A 24,006-nucleotide genomic window follows, 5' to 3' on the forward strand; every position below is an offset into this window, starting at 1 on the left:
GAGCAGGAGAAAAAGGAACGCGTGCAAGCCCACACGGGTGTGGAAGGAACTGCTGCCTGACTGTGGGGTGCCGCGAGTCGTTCGGCGATCCAGTCCCAACGCAGGAACAGCAACAGTGGGTGGCGATGGCTGCAATGCACAACAGGGCAGGGATGCCCTTCTGCCTGCATCTGACGGTGAGACGAGGGAGGCCGTGTTCAGGTGTGGAGTGGGGCGGGACTGTGCGGCCACGCGCTGTCAGGAGGAGACAGGTCTGTGATAGGGGCCTCCTCCCTGGTCTACTGCTGATGAGTTTTATCATACCGGAAGAAAAGTTCCTCTCCTGTCTCTTTTATATAAGGACCACTCGCCCATGTGTGGCTGAACTGTGGGATTATGGGACTATGGGAGGGTAATTTTAGTATATGGAAAACATGTTTTAGCCTTGTTTTAATAGTGTATAGTTATTTCTGCCGGCAGGGTTTTTAGCGGGTTGCAACATTATTTTTATTGTATACGGGGAATTTTATCTTGTATTTGTGACTCTGGCTGTGTTTTTTTTATGGAAATAAATGGTGTTTGAAGCCAGCTTAGTTTCTGTGCCCTGAGCGCTGACCCGCTCACCCCCCTTCTCGCTTGTATGTATACAGACGTGGTGGGTAAGATGTAGGTCCACCAGTCATAGCGGCTACACATACACAACAACAATAAATCCTCATGCGTCCCCGACTTCTGTGACGTGTCTTCTCCCAGTGTCCGTGCTTAGTGTCCTCACTCCCTAGTCTCCGTGCACCTCATGCTTGTGGCCCTCTCGTTTTTGCAGTCCTCCTTGGAAAATCACAGAGGGAGACGTAAGAGCACTCTCGCAGACTGACTTGCTGGGAAACTGACGGGAAGTCTCACATAACGATCCGGCTTGGAGAGAGCTCAACCTCTGACGAGGCTTTATCAGCTGCAGGTGTGTGTGATCACCCTCCCGGCTGAACACAGCCTGATGTCTGTAAACTGGTGCTCTGCATATACAAGACAGTGCATTTCTGTGTCTGTCAGGCTTTATTTTTCACAGGTTTTTGGCACAGTCCCAATGTGCATTATAACATCATTAATAAATAAACCCTCACTGACTTAAATGACATCACCTAGATTTTAGTAGATTGCAGTAACTGACTTCTTACCTCTCCCAATACAAATGCATAATCTTGTAGTTGTTGCTGTAGGACAAACAGCCAAAAGAGAATGAAAACATTAGATTTAGACTATAATTTAGACCCATAACGACCTCGTGTTTCTACACCTGTATGGACCACATCCACCAGTTTTTCTCTATCTGTGGAAGCTATCAGTCCACTGCTTCCTGTTTACACCATCAGTGTGGTTAATGGAAGTGATCCAATAATCAGGCTCAAACAAAAAGTATTGTTATCTGGGTTTTATTCATTTTAGTCTTGTACATTTCAGTCATATTTAATGTAATAACGTGATTTGCAACTGATTTGCTGACAACTTAGTATAAATCACTATGTGTAAAGTTACACATAAAAAGTAGTAATAATATTAATAATTAATATCATACTGAATATTAGAGATGGACCAATACCAATACATATCGGTCCGATCCTGAACTAAATTACTGGATCGGATATCGGGGCGAAATAAAAACTGTAATTCAATCCATTAAGTATCACAAGAGCACCTCACAAAACTTGCGACATGGCGTAACCCGGCTCATGACCTTAGCACGTCGAAGCAGTGTGCGTCACGTGATAGAGTGGCTGTTGTGTGCAACACCTGTCAGCGGTCTAGAGTTACTTTACACTGAAGTCTTCTGGAGCCTCGCTATATAACCAGTGTTTCATCTCGAAGAAAGGTATCCCAGAGAAGTAAAGCAAGTGTGTAAGTTCATCAATTAATATTTGTAAAGCATTCCTAAATTAACCTTAACAACTGATTTATGGATCTCGGACGTCTGTGCTGCTATTGAAATTTTACCTTTCAACCTCCAACACCCCCAGGGAGCGTTTTGAAGTGGTTTAATAAGCACATTGCAATGTGGAGAGAAACATCAAAGCTAAACACTAGGATAATCTCTGAAATTTGGCCGCTGCCCTCACATGTTAAAGACACAGACAGATAAAGAAGATTCCACAACTCTTATATCTCAAGGGGGCTATACCTTCAGCCCAATCCTTAAAACCTTCTCCCTCACAGAGAGAATTATGACCTTTCTTTCTGCTTGGCCGTCACCTCCCTTAAATAGGATGTCTGGAGATTTTCAAGTCTACAATGGGTCCACTGTGAAGGTGCATCTCCGAAAACATTAGAGCACTTTTGCATATGTGATGTCTTGATAAATCAAGCAGATATTTAAAGTTTACACCGCATGAAAATATCTTGAAAGTTTATATAAGATATTGCATTTCGTCATTTTGAGCTGATTGGAGACCAGAACAGCCAATCAGACTGTTCAGACCAATCAGAGCAACACATTGTGACGCAGCAATGAATTGTGTTCACTCAAATGTAGCTTTTCTTCGCTCAAAATAAATTTCTCCTCAAAATGCAACACTTGCACCTGCAATTTTTTTTTACATGAACTCAAATGTTTTTTTACGTGCGCTCAGAATAGTGGCACAAAAATAACTCCATACAGTTGTGGCTGCCTCCAGCACAGGAACACTTCCGGGTCGCGATTCCTAAGGTGACCCAAAACATCTGGGAGCACACACTGAGAGACGGGGCAAAAAAGGAGAGAAAACAACAAAAGACTACACACAGAAAAAATTAAACATATAGAAAAATACGTGAGCCCTGGGTCCCTAGTACCAGGCCATGACAAGTATAACAGAATAGTTTTAGTGTTTTGTTTATTAAAACTCTAGTATGAACTACAAAATGCAGCAACACATTTAAAAAAACAAAACAAAATGGATGCTGTATCCTGTATCCTAAAAATAATAATGAGAGAGACGGGATTGTTTTCTTTTACACATGCACGTGTAATAAGTTGAAGTAGTCGTATCAAAAACATTAATTCAGTGAATACAAATGACTGTGCTCCATGAAAATGTGAATCCTGCCGGCGGCAGAGTGTAGAAGCAGCAGGTACACCACCTGCCAAAACTGATGTGAAGCACACCAAAATCTGTTTTAGTCGTGGTCATGTGACCTGGGTGTTTTGTTGTGCTTTGTCATCTGCGCTTCGGAAGCTCAACACAATGCCTGCCTCACACTCTGTCAGTAAACAATGTTTTAAATTAATATTTGACTAAATGTAGGAGTTTTTTTTATTTCACAGACGTGCTGCTGACAACCAAACTCCATTAAAAACTTGCAGATTTAATGCTGAGTTAAATGATTCAGCTTTAAAGGAGATGCACTCTCACTAAACATAGTGTAAAATAAAACTTATCAGAGACATCGTGACTGTGGCTAAATTAAACCAAAAAACCAAAACCTAATTCAAGACTTAAAGACTTTCTTCATGACCCAAATGAGATTTCAGTGTATTAATAGAACTAAATAAGCTCAGAGTTGAAAGGCTGGAGTATTATAAAGTCAAAGTCAAAGTCAAAGTCAACTTTATTTGTCGATTCTGCCACATGTACAGGACATACGGAGAATAGAAATTGCGTTACTCTTCAATCCCTAGATAAATAGCAAATGAACATTTAAATATATTTAAATATAAAAGTGATTAAAAATGCAAGTAAAATAATTAAAAAGTAAAAATTTAAATAAATACAATTTTACATATAACAAGAAAGCTATATAATATACAATATAATGGGTAAGTGACATTGAGTGTAAACCAGGCAGAGTAGTGCAAATAGGCAAATAGTGCAAATGGAGATTTAGTAGTGTGCGGTAAGAGAAAGTGTAACAACAAAGTCTTATGAGGTAATGGCAGTCCAATGCTCCACAAAGTGACTGGTAACTGGTGCAGGCCAGTGAGTGAGTCAGAGAGTGTGTGTGTTTGTGTGTGTGTGACAGAGTTCAGTGAGACCGTGGAGGAGAGAGGGGAGAGGGGGCAGAATCGGGAGGGAGTTAAGCTTCCTGACAGCCTGATGGATGAAGCTGTCCTTCAGCCTGCTGGTCCTGGCCTGGAGACTCCGCAGTCTCCTCCCCGACGGCAGCAGCTTGAAGAAGCTTTGCATTGGGTGTGTGGGATCAGCCGCTATGCAAAGGGCTTTTTTAGTGAGACGGGTGCTGTAAATGTCCTGGAGGGAGGGGAGAGAGACACCAATGATCCTCTCTGCAGCTCTCACTATGCGTTGGAGGGTTCTATGACAGGACGCATTGCAGGCTCCAAACCACACAGTGATGCAGCTCGACAGGATGCTCTCGATGGTGCCTCTGTAGAAAGTGTACATGATGGGGGCTGGAGCTCCTGCTCTTCTTAGTTTGCGGAGAAAGAAGAGACGCTGCTGTGATTTCTTGGCCAGTGCTGTGGTGTTGTACGTCCAGGAGAGATCCTCTGTGATGTGCACACCCAAGAACTTGGTGTTGCTCACTCTCTCCACAGACGCTCCGTCAATGGTCAGAGGAGCATGTTGGGTGTGCATTCTCCTGAAGTCCACAACAATCTCCTTCGTCTTCTCCACATTCAGAGAGAGATTGTTGTCAGCACACCACGTGGCCAGGCGTCTCACCTCACTTCTGTAGTCGGTCTCATCCCTGTTGCTAATGAGACCCACCACCGTTGTGTCGTCCGCAAACTTGATGAAGAGGTTGGAGCTATATGATGGAGTGCAGTCATGGGTCAGCAGAGTGAAGAGGAGGGGGCTCAGCACACATCCCTGCGGGGCCCCCGTGTTTAAAATGATGGTGCTGGATGTATTACTGCCAACCCGTACTGCTTGAGGTCTTCCGGTGAGGAAATCCAACAGCCAGTTGCACAGTGAGGTGTTGAGCCCCAGCTGGACCAGTTTTTGAATGAGCTGTTGGGGGATTATGGTGTTGAATGCTGAACTGAAATCTATGAACAGCATTCGAACATATGAGTCATTTTTGTCCAGGTGTGTGAGTGCCGAGTGGAGTGCAGTGGAGATGGCATCATCGGTTGAGCGGTTGGGCCGATAGGCAAACTGGAAGGGATCCAGGGAGGGGGGCAGGACAGTCTTGATGTGTTGCATGACTAGTCGTTCGAAGCACTTCATCAGGATGGGAGTAAGTGCAACAGGACGGTAGTCATTAAAGCAGGAGGGAGATGACTTTTTTGGAACCGGAATGATTGTGGTGGCTTTAAAACATGTGGGGACGACAGCCTGGATGAGTGATATGTTGAAGATGTCTGTGAAGACGTCAGTGAGTTCCACTGCACAGTCTCTCAGTACACGACCAGGAATGTTGTCAGGACCCGGAGCTTTACGTGCATTGATCCTGCCGAGGGATCTCCTCACGCTGTCCGGTGACAGAGTCATCACCTGGTCACCAGGAGGGGGTGGGGTCTTCTGTGCAGTGGTGCTGTTTTGGACTTCAAAGCGAGCAAAGAAAGAGTTCAGCTCGTTCAGCAGGGGGATAGTACTGTCACAGGTCTGTGGTGGGGGCTTGTAATCTGTGATGGTCTGAATGCCCCGCCACAGGCTCCGTGAGTCTCTGCTGTCTTTGAAGTGATGAGATATTTTCCTGGAGTACTGTCTCTTAGCCTCTCTGATGCCACGGGAAAGGTTGGCCCTAGCTGTCCTCAGGCTTGCCTCGTCTCCAACTCTGAAGGCAACATTCCGAGCTTTCAGCAGCCTGTAGACCTCTCCTGTCATCCATGGTTTTTGATTGGCCCGGACAGTTATGGTTTTCGTGACTGTTACATCCTCAATACACTTGTTGATGTAGGCAGTAACAGTCTCTGCGTACTCCTGGAGGTCAGTGGTGTTGTTATAGGTGGCAGCCTGCTTAAACATGTTCCAGTCTGTAGTATTAAAGCAGTCCTGTAGAGCCTCTGAAGACCCCTCTGGCCACACTTGTATCCGCTTACGAACCGGTTTGGTCACTTTAACGAGCGGTCTGTAAGCAGGCATTAGCATGACAGTGATATGGTCTGAGGCGCCGAGGTGGGGGAGGGGAAAAGCTTTGTAAGCTCCTCTCTGGGTGGTGTAAACAAAGTCCAGTGTGTTATTTCCCCTTGTTGGAAAGTCTATGTGTTGTTGTATTTTTGGAAACACGCACTTTAAGTCTGCATGATTGAAATTATGTACGTGCTTCACTGTCAGGATGTCACGGTTTGCCGGGGCGAGCCGTGTGGAGTGGTAGAAAGGACCCAAAAGGCGGCAGCTCTGGTGCAGGTGAATATTTATTTACAAGGTGGGAACAAACAGCACTGGTGGGAAAACAAGAAACCGGAAACCTAAACTGGGTAAACTAACAACACAAACCAGAAACGAAGATGCAGGGAGGCCCGGGGAAATACATACGGAGAGACGCAGGGAGACCGAGGGGAAACAACACAGACGAACCAGCAACTACCAAGACAGAAGAGACAACTTAAATACACTCAGAGAACACAGGGAGATTACACACAGGTGGAGAACACAGCTGGGAGTGATTACGTGACGAGACTAGGGAGACAAACTGAAAACACTCACATAAGACACAGACCTTCACAATAAAACAGGAAACACATACACGCAATGACATAACACACCAACTTAACACAGACTGGGGGACATAGGACATAGGAACATGAACCATGAAACAGAAGAGTACAAACACCCAAGGTAACCAAAACCACAGAATACTAATAAACTAAACCTAAACACGGAGTCGCAGACTCCGGATCATGACACAGGATCTTCAGGGGGATTCAAAGGGAAACATCAAACTGCTGTAATGAGATAAACTAGTTGGGCTGAACACACTTATCTGTAGTTTGTCTCCATCCAGGATCATCAGAATATAATGAACATGTGTGAAGAGCCACAAAATGCTGCTGCCCTCTCAGCATGATGAGCTCCAGCCTTTGTTAGCAGGACAACAGGAAACATGAGACAACTTTCAGAGACAGTAACCAACTGTGGCCACAAGATGGCAGCAGCTGATCTGAGATCCTTTATTGGACAGAACGACTCTGCTCTGTGACATCATCAGAGAGACGGCCTTCACTTTGATAGGTCTGACGTCATGTCTGCACTGCCTGCCTTGTTTGTCCTGAGCACCTATATGTGAATGTAAGCAGAGAGAGCAACAGCACAGTGGATCAAAGCTGCAGATGATGATCACACACACCTCAAAGCTTTGAAAACCCACCTGAAGACTAACTGTGCTGACTGTTCTCCACGGTCACCAGACCTCAGACCCACTGAACATTTAAACTCTGAACTTATCCACCTTTTTAGCTCATGATTTAAACCTTTGACCACACATTTTAATCTAAAAATCAAGTCTTACTGTCCATTTACAGTTTGTTTTTTATGGTTATCGATCAGCCTTAATAAACACCTAGATTTAGATTTGTCTCCATGTCTCAGCATTTGGACCACTGCTTAACATGATCTGCGTCCCACAGCAGTGAAAGGTTAAGGGCCAGCCATAAGGGGTTCAGCATCCAGGGTAATGGTGACACTGAGACGGTCGATGGCGATGACAGAGACCGTGAAGGAGGCGTGAGCGGTGGGACGTGCAGGACAGCAGGGAAAGAAACGATAAAGAAGGAGAGCAAGAAGCCAACAACACATGAACTGAGGCAACAGTGTCCCTATAGTAATCTTAACATTGCATTTGGGAATATTTCATGGTGCGTGGTACTTTCTGGGATGTTAGGTGACTGTGAGTGACAGAGAAAGGAGACCAAACAGAAAGGATGAGACCACACCAGTGAGTTACCAGTGATGGACATAAAGTGCTGATAGTGGCTGTAGGAGGGAAGAACAGGTCGCTGATGGAGAGCAGCAACATTAAAGAGTATAAAACAAACTCCATACGGACATGAGAAGTCATAAACGACACCTGTAACTGCTTCAGAGATGCTATATCTGTATTATCCACGTAGCTCTAGTGCATCACAGCCACAGTCCTTCAACAATGTCACAGATATAGAGGTTGGAGAATATAGTGTAGATGCCTGTGAAGTATCATGAAGTCATTATAACCCAGGATATAGTGCAAGGATGTGCTCTGATGTCAGTACATTTCCTCCTTTATAGTTTTAAGATGAAATATTCAAATTCAAAACAAATATATGGTTCACTATTTCATTGACCTGCATGTGGAGAAATCTGTTGTTAAATCAGAACATATATCTGTACAGGACAGGCTGCGTTCAGACTCATATTACTGTGTATCATGTGTCACTGCATGAATATTTATTTATATGTTTATGTTTCTAACACATTTATGTTCATTCGCACATGAACATATTTATTTTATGTATTTTTTGTCTTTTAACTTCCACTTGTTTACACTGTAAAAACTAAATTCCAAATAGATGGTTTGTATGCAGCATCTTTTCTGCTCTACCTGAGCACACAACAGTGAATACTAAAATTATTTTTGGCTGTGTTACCACCAGTTGTTTTGCTGGTAACTCTAAGACGCCACTGACTGAAACTGGATGAGCAGACAAGATGGTGATGATCCAGAGCAGCTGGTTTCAAGAGATAAAGCCTGATCACATACTCTATGAAAACAAGGTGAGTTTAATATCACGAGTGATTTCGTTTTTCAAGGTATGGATCATATTTTAATAATGAACTGCTTATATTTCATCTGAAAGCAGTTAACTTCTTGTTAAATTCATTGATGCATAGGTAGTGTTTTTTGGGCACTTTTGAGATGAAATTATTTGCAGTGTCACAATAATGCTATGCTTTTTATTAAGGTTCAAGGGTTCTTCATTTGTCACATGCATAGTTATACAAGTATAACACACAGTGAAATGTAGCCTGACACGCTCCTCGACATGTGCAAAAATGGGGGGGTAGAGGAAGAACATTATATATATATTTATATATAGTATATATTAATAAGTGTTATAAAGTCATATAGTGTAGTATTAAGTGGACACAGCCCTGAAAAATAAAGGCATGAGACCACGTGTCCTTGGGGAGTAGAAAGCTGCAGACTCTCGCTCATGTTTGCCTGGGAAAATGTAGATAAGAGGGACCATCTCTAGTGGAAAGTTACTGAGACACTGTTGTTTAGACTAGAATGAGAGCTTCTGTAATGAGACGGTCAGGGGCACATCGCCATTTTGAGATCCGCGACAGCGTGTCATGCAGGACGCACCTCCCTTCTAGAAGTAATGTGAAAGAGAATAAAAGTGTGAAATGATCTACTGAGCAGTGTTTTGTCTTCCATTGGATGCCTCTGAGGAATCAAAAGAACTTGGTGAAGTGTTGGTACTTAACAGCACACACATAACTCTACATGTATTATAGGAAAATTATTAATGATAATCCACAGTAGATCTGACCAAAGTCTACCTCTGTCCTTTCTTGCTGGTTTTCAGTGGTAGAAACAGTGTACACATCTATTAAAGTCATTTTTCACATTGGTTTGCTCAACATTAAACATTGTAGTTTTATTCGGGTTATTTTTAGCTTTGAAAACAACAAAAGAAAACTTTAAAATTTCTCCTATCCTGTCTTGTCTGCTGGGATTTAGGAACTGTGTTCACAGGCCAAGGTTTTTGCTTGGAAAGTGACGGTGCTCTCATTTTCAAAGACTTCAGTATTATTAGGGCCATTATGGCCACATCCAAATCTTGGCAAATAATACAGAAAACAACAAAACAAAACAACAAAAAACCCTACTAAAACAACCAAGTGTCTAATAAAATGCCAGCTTTATGTAAGCTGCGTCAGACTCATTGACTATCTTTCCTCTAAACTTTCAGCTTTGTGGAGCTGCTGTCACACTGTGCCTGGGATTTCTGAGATGACCCTAATCTCATTGAAAAGCACAGAGTCGCTGCTTTCAGAAACCATTGAAAGGGTGTGGGGGGGCCACAGCCCCGTCCCCCAGGGCATGAAGCAGGTATGGAGGAGATCAAAACTCCAGACATCCAGAGGCCCCCAGAACACAAGAGACCAAGGAAGACTAACAGACTCCATAATCCTTCCTCACTTGTTCCTCCTAACAACTATGTCTGTTCCGAGAATGACGTCTGAGCTTGTTTGCTTTTTTTCATATTTGACAGCTTGATTTTCCTAATGGTTTGCATGTTGGTGAAGCAGAATCATTTTAGCGTAACCTTGCGTGTGTTTCTTTAATCACTGAGGCACGTCATTTACAGAATTCCTGGTTTTAAGAAAGCACAGGTATGGTCACATGGCCAAAAATACCATAATATTTAGTTTAGGGAGTGACACCACTTCCAGAACTACATGTAGTTGTTTTATTGTCAATAAAAGTCTTTGAAACATGAGCATTATAAAATGCCTTGAAATATGTTAAATAAAAGTGTAACACTGAGGTGCCACTGCAAAAACATTTGATGACTGTATTGACTCACAAAGCCTGTTGTCCCACAGGTTTTATAGAAAATATCTGCAAGTCCACTTGTTACCTTTTTGAAAATTACAGATACGCCTACTTGAAGATATCAAACATTTACATATACAAGGAGTGCAGAATGATTAGGCAAGTTGTATTTTTGAGGAATAATTTTATTATTGAACAACAACCATGTTCTCAATGAACCCAAAAAACTCATTAATATCAAAGCTGAATGTTTTTGGAAGTAGTTTTTAGTTTGTTTGTAGTTTTAGCTATTTTAGGGGGATATCTGTGTGTGCAGGTGACTATTACTGTGCATAATTATTAGGCAACTTAACAAAAAACAAATATATACCCATTTCAATTATTTATTTTTACCAGTGAAACCAATATAACATCTCCACATTCACAAATATACATTTCTGACATTCAAAAACAAAACAAAAACAAATCAGCGACCAATATAGCCACCTTTCTTTGCAAGGACACTCAAAAGCCTGTTACTAAAAAAAACCCTACTAAAACAACCAAGTGTCCAATAAAATGCCAGCTTTATGTAAGCTGCGTCAGACTCATTGACTATCTTTCCTCTAAACTTTCAGCTTTGTGGAGCTGCTGTCACACTGTGCCTGGGATTTCTGAGATGACCCTAATCTCATTGAAAAGCACAGAGTCGCTGCTTGAAATTTTTTCAGGTGTTACAGACGTTTAAAGACAGTTGGATGATTCCTGTCTAAAGCCAGCGACTGGTTAGGATTTAGAGGCTTAAGCATTCCCATCCCTGAGATTTATTAACAACCTGTACAGTGCCCTGAATCATGGAGAACCATGCCTGAACTTATTTGCTTTTTTCCCTATTCAACAGCTTGATTTTCCTAATGGTTTGCATGCTGGTGAAGCAGAATCATCTTTGTGTAACCTTGCTTATGTTTCTTTAAGCATTGAGGCACGTCATTTACAGAATTCCTGGTTTTAAAGAAACAGGTATGGTCACATGGCCAAAAATACCACTATAATAAGTTTTGGTAGTGAACTACAAAGATACATGTTGTTGTGTTTTGACTCTCTGTCTGACTTTCATCTTCTCCTGTGACACTATGCCTTGGATTTCTGAAATAACCCAAATCTTACTGAAAAGCACAGAGTTGCTGCTTTCAGTTTTTCAGGTTTTACAGATGTTGTTTCCTGTCTAAAGCCAGCGACTGGTTAGGATTTAGAGGCCTAAGCATTCCCATCCCTTAGGTTCACTAACAAACTGAATCATGGAGACACAGACTCCATAATCCTTTTTGTTTTTTTTGCCTGTCCCGTTTGGCTCTTTTGCCATCAGAATTATTGTCTAAAGGCAAAGAAAGATGCCCAACGGATTTACTTTACCAAATTGACCATCCCAGCCTTGCCATAATGGTCCATTTGATTCACCTTTTATTGTTTATTTTATTTTCACTTGCTGAATACGGGACAGACTTGACTGGAGGAAAGAAGGGGAGAAAGAAAGAGGGAAAGAGAAACTGCTGAGAAGAGGGACGGGGGAGAAGGGCAAAAAACAAAAACCAACAGAATGGACAGAAAAAAAAAGAGAAAAAAAATGCATCTATCGATCACCTGGATCACCTGTTGAGAAAGAAAAAGGAAAACAAGCAGAAGAGAACAAGAGTAATAGAATAAACAACATCACAATGATATATGGGAATATGACAGTAAATACTAAATATTAAACATTATTGTGCAGCACATAAGATCAACAGCACACAGTGTGCTTTGAGGTAGGAGCCAAAAAGGGTGTAGTTTGTGGGTGTGATCACCCGTGTGTTCACCTGTGAGCATGGACGCGCTTGTTTTTAAAAGGTTTCTTCATGTAATGATCTGCTAGAGGGTGTGGGGGGGCCACAGCCCCGTCCTCCAGGGCATGAAGCAGGTATGGAGGAGATCAAAACTCCAGACATCCAGAGGCCCCCAGAACACAAGAGACCAAGGAAGACTAACAGACTCCATAATCCTTCCTCACTTGTTCCTCCTAACAACTATGTCTGTTCCGAGAATGACGTCTGAGCTTGTTTGCTTTTTTTCATATTTGACAGCTTGATTTTCCTAATGGTTTGCATGTTGGTGAAGCAGAATCATTTTAGCGTAACCTTGCGTGTGTTTCTTTAATCACTGAGGCACGTCATTTACAGAATTCCTGGTTTTAAGAAAGCACAGGTATGGTCACATGGCCAAAAATACCATAATATTTAGTTTAGGGAGTGACACCACTTCCAGAACTACATGTAGTTGTTTTATTGTCAATAAAAGTCTTTGAAACATGAGCATTATAAAATGCCTTGAAATATGTTAAATAAAAGTGTAACACTGAGGTGCCACTGCAAAAACATTTGATGACTGTATTGACTCACAAAGCCTGTTGCCCCACAGGTTTTATAGAAAATATCTGCAAGTCCACTTGTTACCTTTTTGAAAATTACAGATACGCCTACTTGAAGATATCAAACATTTACATATACAAGGAGTGCAGAATGATTAGGCAAGTTGTATTTTTGAGGAATAATTTTATTATTGAACAACAACCATGTTCTCAATGAACCCAAAAAACTCATTAATATCAAAGCTGAATGTTTTTGGAAGTAGTTTTTAGTTTGTTTGTAGTTTTAGCTATTTTAGGGGGATATCTGTGTGTGCAGGTGACTATTACTGTGCATAATTATTAGGCAACTTAACAAAAAACAAATATATACCCATTTCAATTATTTATTTTTACCAGTGAAACCAATATAACATCTCCACATTCACAAATATACATTTCTGATATTCAAAAACAAAACAAAAACAAATCAGCGACCAATATAGCCACCTTTCTTTGCAAGGACACTCAAAAGCCTGTTACTAAAAAAAACCCTACTAAAACAACCAAGTGTCCAATAAAATGCCAGCTTTATGTAAGCTGCGTCAGACTCATTGACTATCTTTCCTCTAAACTTTCAGCTTTGTGGAGCTGCTGTCACACTGTGCCTGGGATTTCTGAGATGACCCTAATCTCATTGAAAAGCACAGAGTCGCTGCTTGAAATTTTTTCAGGTGTTACAGACGTTTAAAGACAGTTGGATGATTCCTGTCTAAAGCCAGCGACTGGTTAGGATTTAGAGGCTTAAGCATTCCCATCCCTGAGATTTATTAACAACCTGTACAGTGCCCTGAATCATGGAGAACCATGCCTGAACTTATTTGCTTTTTTCCCTATTCAACAGCTTGATTTTCCTAATGGTTTGCATGCTGGTGAAGCAGAATCATCTTTGTGTAACCTTGCTTATGTTTCTTTAAGCATTGAGGCACGTCATTTACAGAATTCCTGGTTTTAAAGAAACAGGTATGGTCACATGGCCAAAAATACCACTATAATAAGTTTTGGTAGTGAACTACAAAGATACATGTTGTTGTGTTTTGACTCTCTGTCTGACTTTCATCTTCTCCTGTGACACTATGCCTTGGATTTCTGAAATAACCCAAATCTTACTGAAAAGCACAGAGTTGCTGCTTTCAGTTTTTCAGGTTTTACAGATGTTGTTTCCTGTCTAAAGCCAGCGACTGGTTAGGATTTAGAGGCCTAAGCATTCCCATCCCTTAGGTTCACTAACAAACTGAATCATGGAGACACAGACTCCATAATCCTTTTTGTTTTTTTTGCCTGTCCCGTTTGGCTCTTTTGCCATCAGAATTATTGTCTAAAGGCAAAGAAAGATGCCCAACGGATTTACTTTACCAAATTGACCATCCCAGCCTTGCCATAATGGTCCATTTGATTCACCTTTTATTGTTTATTTTATTTTCACTTGCTGAATACGGGACAGACTTGACTGGAGGAAAGAAGGGGAGAAAGAAAGAGGGAAAGAGAAACTGCTGAGAAGAGGGACGGGGGAGAAGGGCAAAAAACAAAAACCAACAGAATGGACAGAAAAAAAAAGAGAAAAAAAATGCATCTATCGATCACCTGGATCACCTGTTGAGAAAGAAAAAGGAAAACAAGCAGAAGAGAACAAGAGTAATAGAATAAACAACATCACAATGATATATGGGAATATGACAGTAAATACTAAATATTAAACATTATTGTGCAGCACATAAGATCAACAGCACACAGTGTGCTTTGAGGTAGGAGCCAAAAAGGGTGTAGTTTGTGGGTGTGATCACCCGTGTGTTCACCTGTGAGCATGGACGCGCTTGTTTTTAAAAGGTTTCTTCATGTAATGATCTGCTAGAGGGTGTGGGGGGGCCACAGCCCCGTCCTCCAGGGCATGAAGCAGGTATGGAGGAGATCAAAACTCCAGACATCCAGAGGCCCCCAGAACACAAGAGACCAAGGAAGACTAACAGACTCCATAATCCTTCCTCACTTGTTCCTCCTAACAACTATGTCTGTTCCGAGAATGACGTCTGAGCTTATTTGCTTTTTTTCATATTTAACAGCTTGATTTTCCTAATGGTTTGCATGTTGGTGAAGCAGAATCATTTTAGCGTAACCTTGCGTGTGTTTCTTTAATCACTGAGGTGCCACTGCAAAAACATTTGATGACTGTATTGACTCACAAAGCCTGTTGCCCCACAGGTTTTATAGAAAATATCTGCAAGTCCACTTGTTACCTTTTTGAAAATTACAGATACGCCTACTTGAAGATATCAAACATTTATGTATGTTTCTACAGAGAGGTCACTCCCTTCTGGTTTCCTCATTTGACAGTAAAATATATGAAAAGACCAAATACAGACCTTCTTAAGAGCCAACTTCAGTCCACAGATGCAAAGATAAGCTGTCAGGTAAGTTATGCATCATTAATTATAAAATTATATTATTGTGTATTTTATATTCTAAACATTATTCTAAAACTTAGAAATGATCATTTAAACCATTTTAAAGACACGACAGATTTTACATGTTTAAAAAGTATTGGATATAATGTTTTTGGACATGCATACAAACTGTGTTTAAGGCACAGGTTAAAAACTGGTTAAGGACAAATCAAGGATGTGATCATGTACAAGTTGTATAGTTTTAATGTTTTATTTGGGAACAGAATGGTGTGTATGTGTGAGTTTGGTGATGGAGTTTTTATTATGAATGAATTATGATTTTTTTATGAATTATGTCTATTTTTTATGTTTATGGACAACAGATGGAAATTAGCCCTTGGCTCTAATCTGGTATGTTTACATTCATGTAATTTTTTACATTTATGTTCATTAACATGCACTGTCCTAAATAAAGAAATTAAATTAAATATACTAAGAAACTTAGACTGCAGATAAGAAATCTTAAATAAACATCTTTGGTAATAAATATGGTACAATAATAATCATGATTATATCTGTTATACATAAGCAGAGAATGGAAGAAACCTGTTTACTGGTCATCCTGCTGCTCTCAGGTCAGTAATATTAATATCTTAAACATTTCAAATATATCCTATAAACACATTGAGACAGACTGATGTCATTTGGGTAATCAAATTACATGCACATTTTAAAAAAATGTATTTATTAACACATCAACCGCAAGCACCGGGAGAAATTCTTTACCTCCTAATACCACAATACCTGCATTAATTTTCAATTATGTTGGTTTTTTAAAATCATTAAATTTAGATTTTTTGAATGACTGTTTGCAGCTATTTCTATGGTAGCTATTGAACTAACTAGTTTTTAATGTTTAATGCTGATACATGGTCTGAAGAGCTTGGAATGCAAAGCATCTGGACTTCTTTGAGTTGCTTGAAGACGTTTCACATCTTATCCGAGAAGGTTCTTCAGTTCTAGGGTCAAATGATGGAGAGTCCCCAATTAAAGTCATAGGGGAGGGTCCCCCAAGGGGGTCGAGAACCCCCTATTGATCCTCTACCTAATCGCACGAGCCAAGGTGTGAAAACGGGTGTAGGTCACAATCAGCCAAGGTGAAGCCGCTGTCAAAACCTAGCCCCACCCTATGCTGTAATTTCCTGAGGTCAAAAGGCCAAGGATGAGAGTGGGCGTTAAGGCATCTGGGAAAGGATCTCAAAACTGGATTATAGATGGCAGACAGTTGGTGTCTAATCTTCTTTTCTGTGACCCCCTTGGGGGACACTCCCTTAGGACTTAAATCTGGGACTCTCCCCCATTTGACTTTAGAACTGTAAGAAGCTTTTCGGATGAGAGGTGAAACGTCTTCAAGTAACTTAAAGAAGTCCAGACACTTTTCTTTCCAAGCTCCCTAAACTACGATGACCTTCACTTCTTTCCCTCCTCATTGTTGCATAAGCATTTCTTTTTTTAATTTATTACATAAAAAGCACCTTCACTAAGTTAGCTGACTGATTTCACTCTATAATTGATACAATGCTTATCCTGGACATTGACGAAGTAGGGTTCAGAACTAATAATACAAAGCTACACCAAACTTCACATACCTCTTATGTCAGTAGGTTGAACTAGCTCACCGTGTAGTCCTTGTGAACTGTGAGTGTCTATAGCGAAGGTGAACAACATTAAAGCTACATATGTTGGTCAGAGCTACTTACCGCATGTTTTTTCCTTAGTCCTGACTAAAAAGTTATGGTTGAAGATGCAGAGTTGGGTTTTACTCTTCTGCTTGTTGGTAAATGAGGACAGTGCCAATGTCCCTCCGTTCCTTCTGCTAACTGTGTTAGCATAGCAAGATAACTGTTAGCTAAATGTTACTTTTAGGTATTGCATTATCTTTTTTATTTCCTTAATTGTCAGTACTTGAAGGCAGCGGTTCTCAAACTTTTCACAATGAGTACCAGCTCATAAAATATATGGCTCTTGAAGTACCACCCTTATGACTGACATTAAAGTACAGTAGTATAGGCCTATTTAACACCATATACAGTTTACATGAGACAATTTCATATCTTATATGAATGTTATCACTTGTCACATCTTCTTTATGGCAGTTAAAATAGATAATCATAAAAAGTGTACCGCATTAAAATATTCACAGCAGGTGGGATATCCGATCTTTAAGCGATGACGTGATTAAATCTTGTGAATCCTGCTTCCAGTTCCAAACTACTAAGTTTATTAAGGCTGTTGTGTTTTTAACATGTTTTAATGCCTTTTATCTTGTTCTCTTTAATCTGAACAAGACCCTAAAAAAAGCACAACATTATATACCAACTAGCCCAACTTCAGTAACCCTACAAACACCACTGCTGTTTAGTTTTCTGTCTTCACGTACGTTGTAATTTTTGCTGTGGTGGTTAAGCTCCAAGATTGTTGGCTTCATGACCCTCCTTCGTGGTTTGGGGACATCAATGCTCAGTTTGCTCTTCGTGGCATTTCAGCTGATGACACAAAATACATCTTGTGGTGGCTTCGCTGGATCCACTGTCCACCAAACTTTTCACAATGAGCACCAATGTGATAACCCTCCATGACCCCACTGATTATCTGTGGGCCTCCAACTCACGGATAGTGGCTGGGATCACAGCACTGCGGAAAAGGGCTCTTTTTATTTACCATCAGCATTTTGGCAGCGTTGTCTGCCGCCTTGCAGTTTTAAGGTTAAATATAATGGGGTCGGCGGACGCGCCCGTGTATCAAAATCAAGATGCAGCGCGTCAGAGTCTCCATTTCAACTTGGGTTGAAAGTGCGGACTTAAAACTATATACCATTTTTTGAATTATATGATAATAAAATGATAAAAAATACACGCAATGTTTTTTTCTGAACAAAACAGTGGTGTTTACAGCGGGAAGAAGGGTAAAAACTGCGTTTTCTACAGACAGCGCTAGCAAACACTCTCTGCTTGTGAGTGAAAAAAGAAAAAGAAAATAAGCCCCTTCCCCATTGGTGTTAGAGTTTACTATGTCAGCCAATCAAAAAATGATAAGGCAACATGTGGCACTTGGTTGTTTAGGGAGAAGGGGAAGTTTTTAGGAGTGACACCGGCGACGGAAAGCGGGCGAGCAAAAGACAGAGAGAGAGCGAGTTTTCACATGTGAGACATTAGTGACGTTTAGCGTGTTTGGAGGCTGTAGTTAGCTCCTCCTGCTGTCAGACCTGCAGGGTTTAGGCCTGTGCTGTTCTCCTCTGTCTTATACTGAACACAAACTATTTTTATGGACTAGCACAAATAATTTGTGTGCCTTCTTATTTGATGCAGCCCAGCTGATTGTTCTGGAAATAGATTTAAATGGTTATATAAAAAACTGAGGCCTTGGCTGCATTTGTAGGTCAATAGTACCAAACAACTTTGGTGTTTGCAAAACTTGTGCATAATTTTTAGAAATGTACAATTTCTATTTGTATTTCAAGTTACCGTATTTTCACGACCATAAGACGCACTGTGCTAAAAGGCGCAGTCTCAGTTACGTGTGCCATTACTGTATTTAACACACACATAAGGCGCACTGGATCATAGGGCGCATACAAGTACCGTATGAGTATTTAAAAATAAAGCGGGAGCAAACCTGAGTTCGGTACCTTACTCACATTTTTATTACCAGTAATCGTCATCATCAACAACACACAAGCATACAAGTGTGCGTATTTAAAAATAAAGCAGGAGCAAAACAAAGTTTGGTACTCACATTTTTATCATCAATCAAACCCATCGAAGTCCTCATCCTCTGTGTCTGAATTGAACAGCTGCGCTAAATCTCCATCAAACATGCCAGGTTCACTTTCTTCACTGTCAGAGTCACTTTCCGTGCCGTGCGGCTCCTCGGAAATGATGCCGGCTTTTGCGAAAGCTCGAACAACAGTGCCAGCAGCCATGTTAGCCCAAGCATCTACAATCCATTGGCAAATTGTGGCGTAACTCGCCCGGCGCTGCCTTCCACTCTTGGTGAAACTGTGGTCTCCATCGGTCATCCATCGCTGGATGTGTTTGTCGCCGATGTGTTTGCTGCAGTAGGAGCGGAAGATGGCCAGCTTTTCCTTATAATCCGCTGGAAGTTGCTGCGCTACCGTAGTCCTGGTCCGGATGGAAAAATGGCACCGTTTCATAAAAAGTGAAAGTGAAACTGCTTTTAGCCGAATGGTGACCGTCGAAACGCTTCTCCCTTTAGCGTTCTCATTGTGTTCTCTACTACGTCCTCATTACAACACACAGGGCGCACTGCGCTATAGGGCGCGCCGTACTTTTTGAAGAAAATCTAAGACTTTTAAGTGCGCCTTATGGTTGTGAAAATACGGTATGAAAATAATTCATTAAACAAGTTTGTTGGTTTTACAGTAAAAAATATAACTTTTTTCTACTCGGATTTTGAATTCTTTGTCTGAATTTAGATCAACTATGCTCATATAGTATGACAAAATGAAAAAATAACTCAAATTTCAGATATTTGAGGTTGTGCTGAAAATACTGATACCAAACACGGCCAAAAAAACATATTTTAAAGGTGAAATATAGAGGTAAAATCAAAAGTAGTCAAAAAGTAGCCAATTACACCCTGGACCCCAGAGGGTTAAGCTGTTAAATTTACTAGTACTCAACAACTGAGGCAATCGTTTGCGTTAATATTGATATGTTGTGTGAGATGTTTTTTGAGCATTAATGTCTAGATCTTTGAATTTTGGACAATTAACAAAGATTACAACAACTGGGAACTATTACTTACATTTTACTACAGTTTTGAGAAATTGAAATTCTGTTGGATATGTTGACCAACAATGTATATGGCTATTTGATCTCTGTCCCCATGTATGTTATAATGTTGTAAAGTTCCTTCTGCAAAATCTCTGTACATCACCAATTAAAACTATATATATATATTTTTTTTTTTTTTTTTTGATAAACAAAAAAAGTGATGTTCCAAAAATGTTGTAATGGTTGCACTAAACATAGTTGTTGCATTTTGAGTACAGAGAAGAGAAAAAGAAATACAATTAAAATATAAAAATTATATAAAAATATAGCTCATTCACCAGCAGGACCTTCTTTTATGCAGTGATATGAAAAAGAAACTTCAATCAAATGTGTTGAACGGAGAAATGTGATAAACTAAATAATATATAAACTAAAAGGACAGAAATCTCTGTAAAAATGTAAGATAAGAAAGTAAAATATCTCAATAATCTAGGTAATATAACTATAACAAATTATTTTTGCTTTTTACTTTCTGCCTCTGATACACCTCCATTAAGTATGACTATTTATATTGTCTTTTCAGTCTTTTTCAGTGGTTTGTCTAACAGCCCAGTTTCCACAATAAAACCTGTTTTATTTTTCTCAGGAGGACTTTCCACTCTTCCTCCCCACTCCAGAGAATACCACTTTGTGAACCAGCTGATGACCTGGACTGAAGCTCAGAGTTACTGCAGAGAACACTTCACTGACTTGGTCACCATCTACAACAGCAACATCAACCAACTGCTTCTGTCAATTTCACCAAGGATCAATGCTGTGGCTTGGATAGGACTCTATGATGATCGTTACAGCTGGAAGTGGTCCATGGAGGGAAAACTTTTTTATGTTGGCAGTACACATGAATTTTTGATCTGGGCTAACGGCCAACCAGACTGTGTAAATGCAAAGGAATACTGTGTGGCTCTTCAGGGACAAACACAGATGGATGATAGACCCTGTGGAGCTTCTTACCCTTTCCTGTGTTACAATGGTAGGAAAAAAGATTTGTTGCCATAGTTACCCTAAAATTTCATGATATTCACAACATGTTTTTTTTTTTAATTCTTTGTTTCTTTTAATCTTTTACAGCCAAAAACACAAGTTACATCTTAGTGATGGAGAGCCGCTCCTGGTCAGCAGCTCAGTCGTACTGCAGGACATACCACACAGACCTGACCAGTATAAGAAGCAAAGAGGAGAAATCCAACATCACGCTCACTTTGAATGGATCAGGGGTTCAGTATGTGTGGATTGGCCTCTACAGGGATCCCTGGGCCTTCTGGTCTGACAACACAACCTCCACGTTCACTAACTGGCTGTCTTCTAAGCCTGGAAACTACTTTTTAATTGAGTACTGTGGAGCATTTAATTTAATGTCAGGGAAATGGGGTGATGGCAACTGTGATGTCAGACTCTCTTTTTTCTGTTTCAGAGGTGAGGTCCAGAATGCAAACACTGTAAGATCCTGTCATCATGTAAAACACTAATGTTTGTGTTGTTATATGTGGTTCATTTTTAGCAGTGACAAAGCAAACTGTGGTGAAAATGAAGCTTCAGTCAGAGGCAGACATGCACAGCACAGAGATCCAGCAGCAGGTTTCACAGCAGGTCAGCAGTTCAGTCACCAACACAAACTTGACACAAGTTCAAACTATGCTTCATGTTTTTCATCATCTGCACATTTTGTCCAGCTGTCAGGCCTCATGCTGTCAGAAGGACTGACAGACTTCAGGATTCGTTGGAGGAAAGTCCAGAGTTACCGTGACAACCAGTCAAAGAAGCAGGATGTGGACGGTGGCTGCAAAACTGAAGACTGACTGGACTGAACCACTTCATGTGTGAAGTTAATAACATGCTGTGCTGAGCTGTCTCATCCTTTGAATCTTTCAATATTTCAGAGTGTAAAGTTCCACCAACAGCTCATTTGTTCAGCTGCAGTTGTAGTTTGGTAGAAATTCTTTAATCAGAGGTCCACTCACTAGTTTTCCTGATAGGCTCTAGTCTCTTGTTTTGTTTTGCAGCGTCTCTTTCAACACTTTAGACTCTGTCCTTCTGTATAAGTCACTGCACAGGCTTTGTCTGTGTGCAGTTTATTAGGATCCATAGTTCTGTTTCATCTGACAGCAACCTCTGCTGACTTACACAAATGATGGAGAAGAAAGTGAGGAGAGCCAGAGATCTGCTTGAGGAGGTCAGGGGGGAGAACAAAACATTGTATTGTTTATGTCCTGTTTCTACTTCTGCTGTTTAATAACTGTAACAGCCATGAATGAGACCATAACAGTCCCAAACCTTATCTGATAGAAATTTGGTTCATCGCTTTCAATGGAGTGCAGTTTCAAAGCATGCTGGATGTCCTCGTATCTGTCATTTTAACTTGACTGCCACTTTGTAGGAGCAGACAGAGTCACAGAGACCTAACTGTAGTAAGCAGAGCAGGTGATGGGTAAAGCTTGTGCTGGTGTTACCATAGTTACTGTTGTGATCTTAGTTTTTGACTTGTATTTTCTCCTGTGTTAACATGTTTGTCTACTTTTGTGTTTGTAGCTTTCAGCTTTCTTCTAGTTATAATTTAAAGGGTTTTTACGTGTTCAGTTTTTTTTATTTCAAGTAATAAAACAGCTATTTGATTGAAAACGATGCATCGATGTAGGCAGGTATACAGAAAGTAATATAAAGCAAGAGATACATATTTAAAAAATTATGGAAATATGGGGTTTTGAGGGTTTTTATTGCCTTGTGCGGGTCCTTTTCATATTCAATAATTTGACTATAGAACATTTACATCTTGCCCACACTGACAATTTGGTTTGTTTCATTAGCTTGGCTGGAGTGAACTCGTGAAAATAGGGACTATTTTTCTATTATTAAGTGAATAAGTACTTTGTGGATTTTTACACTGAGTAATAAATCATGTAACATTGTTCCAGATCCATGATCATAAATATTTTTGATGCTCAAGTTTTTTGTTTCCTTTTTTCTCTCTCTGTAAGGTTGAGGTTTATGTTGAAATCAGAAGTTTTCAAATGTAAAAGGCCTGAATGTGATTTCTACAATCTAAAAAAGAGCAGCTGTAGTGGAAACAGAAAGGTTGAGAGAAGACAGCTGACTGAAAACTCCAGAGAAACTTATACATGTTTAGTTAAACTGGTGCTGGGAAGTATTTTATACACATGTTGCAGTTATGCTTTGTACTACAATTGTGTTTAATATATAACTTTTTATCAATGACAGTAAAAGGTCAAATTCCAATGTTCCTGCTCAGACATGAAGGTTGAACGTTGTCTCAGAGTAAAACTGGATGCCTGAGGTCTCACAAAGTTCTCTTGAATATTTTCTGTTCACCTGTATGTTTGCAGACTTTAACTTAAGGCATTACTCACAGTTTATACCACTGTGATGTTAACCACAGGTTAACCAGGGCAATCATGAAAGCACTACAAAAAAAAAAACCTTAAATAAGCAGAAGAGAAAAAACTAACTCTTAACCCTTTAAGACCTACCATAGAACCGCGTTTTTAGTCACTGAAAACGGAGATTTTTAAAAATGCTTTGGCATGTTCCTAGCAGCGTTTTCCTTCATTTCTGCCTTTACATGTGGACGGGATTATTTTTTAAAACGAAAACAGAAAATCTCAGTTTTCAAAAAAAACCTGTGTACGTGTGGATGTAGCCCAAGTCCGCCAGAGCTTATATTATATTTTTACATGCTGTAGTGCCATTTTTGGGAGCATTTCAAGTTGCTATACATCAATACAACAATTATAGCCCAGATTTTAATAATATGTATGTATTAAGTGAATAGTAATTACATGAATTGCAAAAAAGTGCAATAAACTACAAAAAAATTGAAAATCGTTTTTGCTTTTTTAACATATATTTCTAGTTAGAGAAGTTTAAGAAGCTTATCTCTCAAAACTGCAAATACAAAAAAGTTGCACAAAATAGTTTCCCACCACAGGAAATTTATTTTGAGTGTCTT

The 24,006-nt window shown here is 40.2% G+C and overlaps 1 protein-coding gene across 3 annotated transcripts; it reads left to right on the forward strand.

Annotated features, from left to right (window-relative positions):
- The first annotated feature begins 14,607 nt into the window (after nucleotides 1-14,607).
- LOC146578334 (putative C-type lectin domain family 20 member A) lies at nucleotides 14,608-23,161 on the forward strand. 3 transcript variants are annotated; one of them, XM_085258565.1, is made up of 7 exons: nucleotides 14,608-15,216; nucleotides 15,573-15,600; nucleotides 15,779-15,824; nucleotides 20,632-21,015; nucleotides 21,114-21,458; nucleotides 21,544-21,632; nucleotides 21,716-23,161. In XM_085258565.1, exons 3-7 carry the CDS (start codon nucleotides 15,785-15,787, stop codon nucleotides 21,839-21,841), a joined length of 984 nt encoding a protein of 327 aa, XP_085114691.1. In that variant the 5' UTR covers nucleotides 14,608-15,216; nucleotides 15,573-15,600; nucleotides 15,779-15,784; the 3' UTR covers nucleotides 21,842-23,161. The 3 variants fall into 3 exon arrangements, with proteins under 3 accessions (XP_085114691.1, XP_085114701.1, XP_085114683.1); XM_085258575.1 differs by having other exon boundaries at nucleotides 15,782-15,824; XM_085258557.1 differs by lacking the exons at nucleotides 14,608-15,216; nucleotides 15,573-15,600; nucleotides 15,779-15,824 and having other exon boundaries at nucleotides 20,133-21,015.
- Nucleotides 23,162-24,006: the final 845 nt, after the last annotated feature.

Source organism: Mchenga conophoros, linkage group LG3 (assembly GCF_057382185.1).
Source record: "Mchenga conophoros isolate Kocher_MC1m ecotype Shallow Benthic linkage group LG3, M_conophoros_male_GT1.1, whole genome shotgun sequence".
Taxonomy (NCBI): Eukaryota; Metazoa; Chordata; class Actinopteri; order Cichliformes; family Cichlidae; genus Mchenga; species Mchenga conophoros.

Bases quoted from the DNA above. Each gene is read 5' to 3' on its own strand.
- LOC146578334 (XM_085258557.1), top strand. From the start codon at position 20,544: ATGACTATTTATATTGTCTTTTCAGTCTTTTTCAGTGGTTTGTCTAAC. The intron at 21,016-21,113 runs GTAGGAAAAAAG...AATCTTTTACAG, and splicing joins CCCTTTCCTGTGTTACAATG to CCAAAAACACAAGTTACATC. The intron at 21,459-21,543 runs GTGAGGTCCAGA...GTTCATTTTTAG, and splicing joins CTCTTTTTTCTGTTTCAGAG to CAGTGACAAAGCAAACTGTG.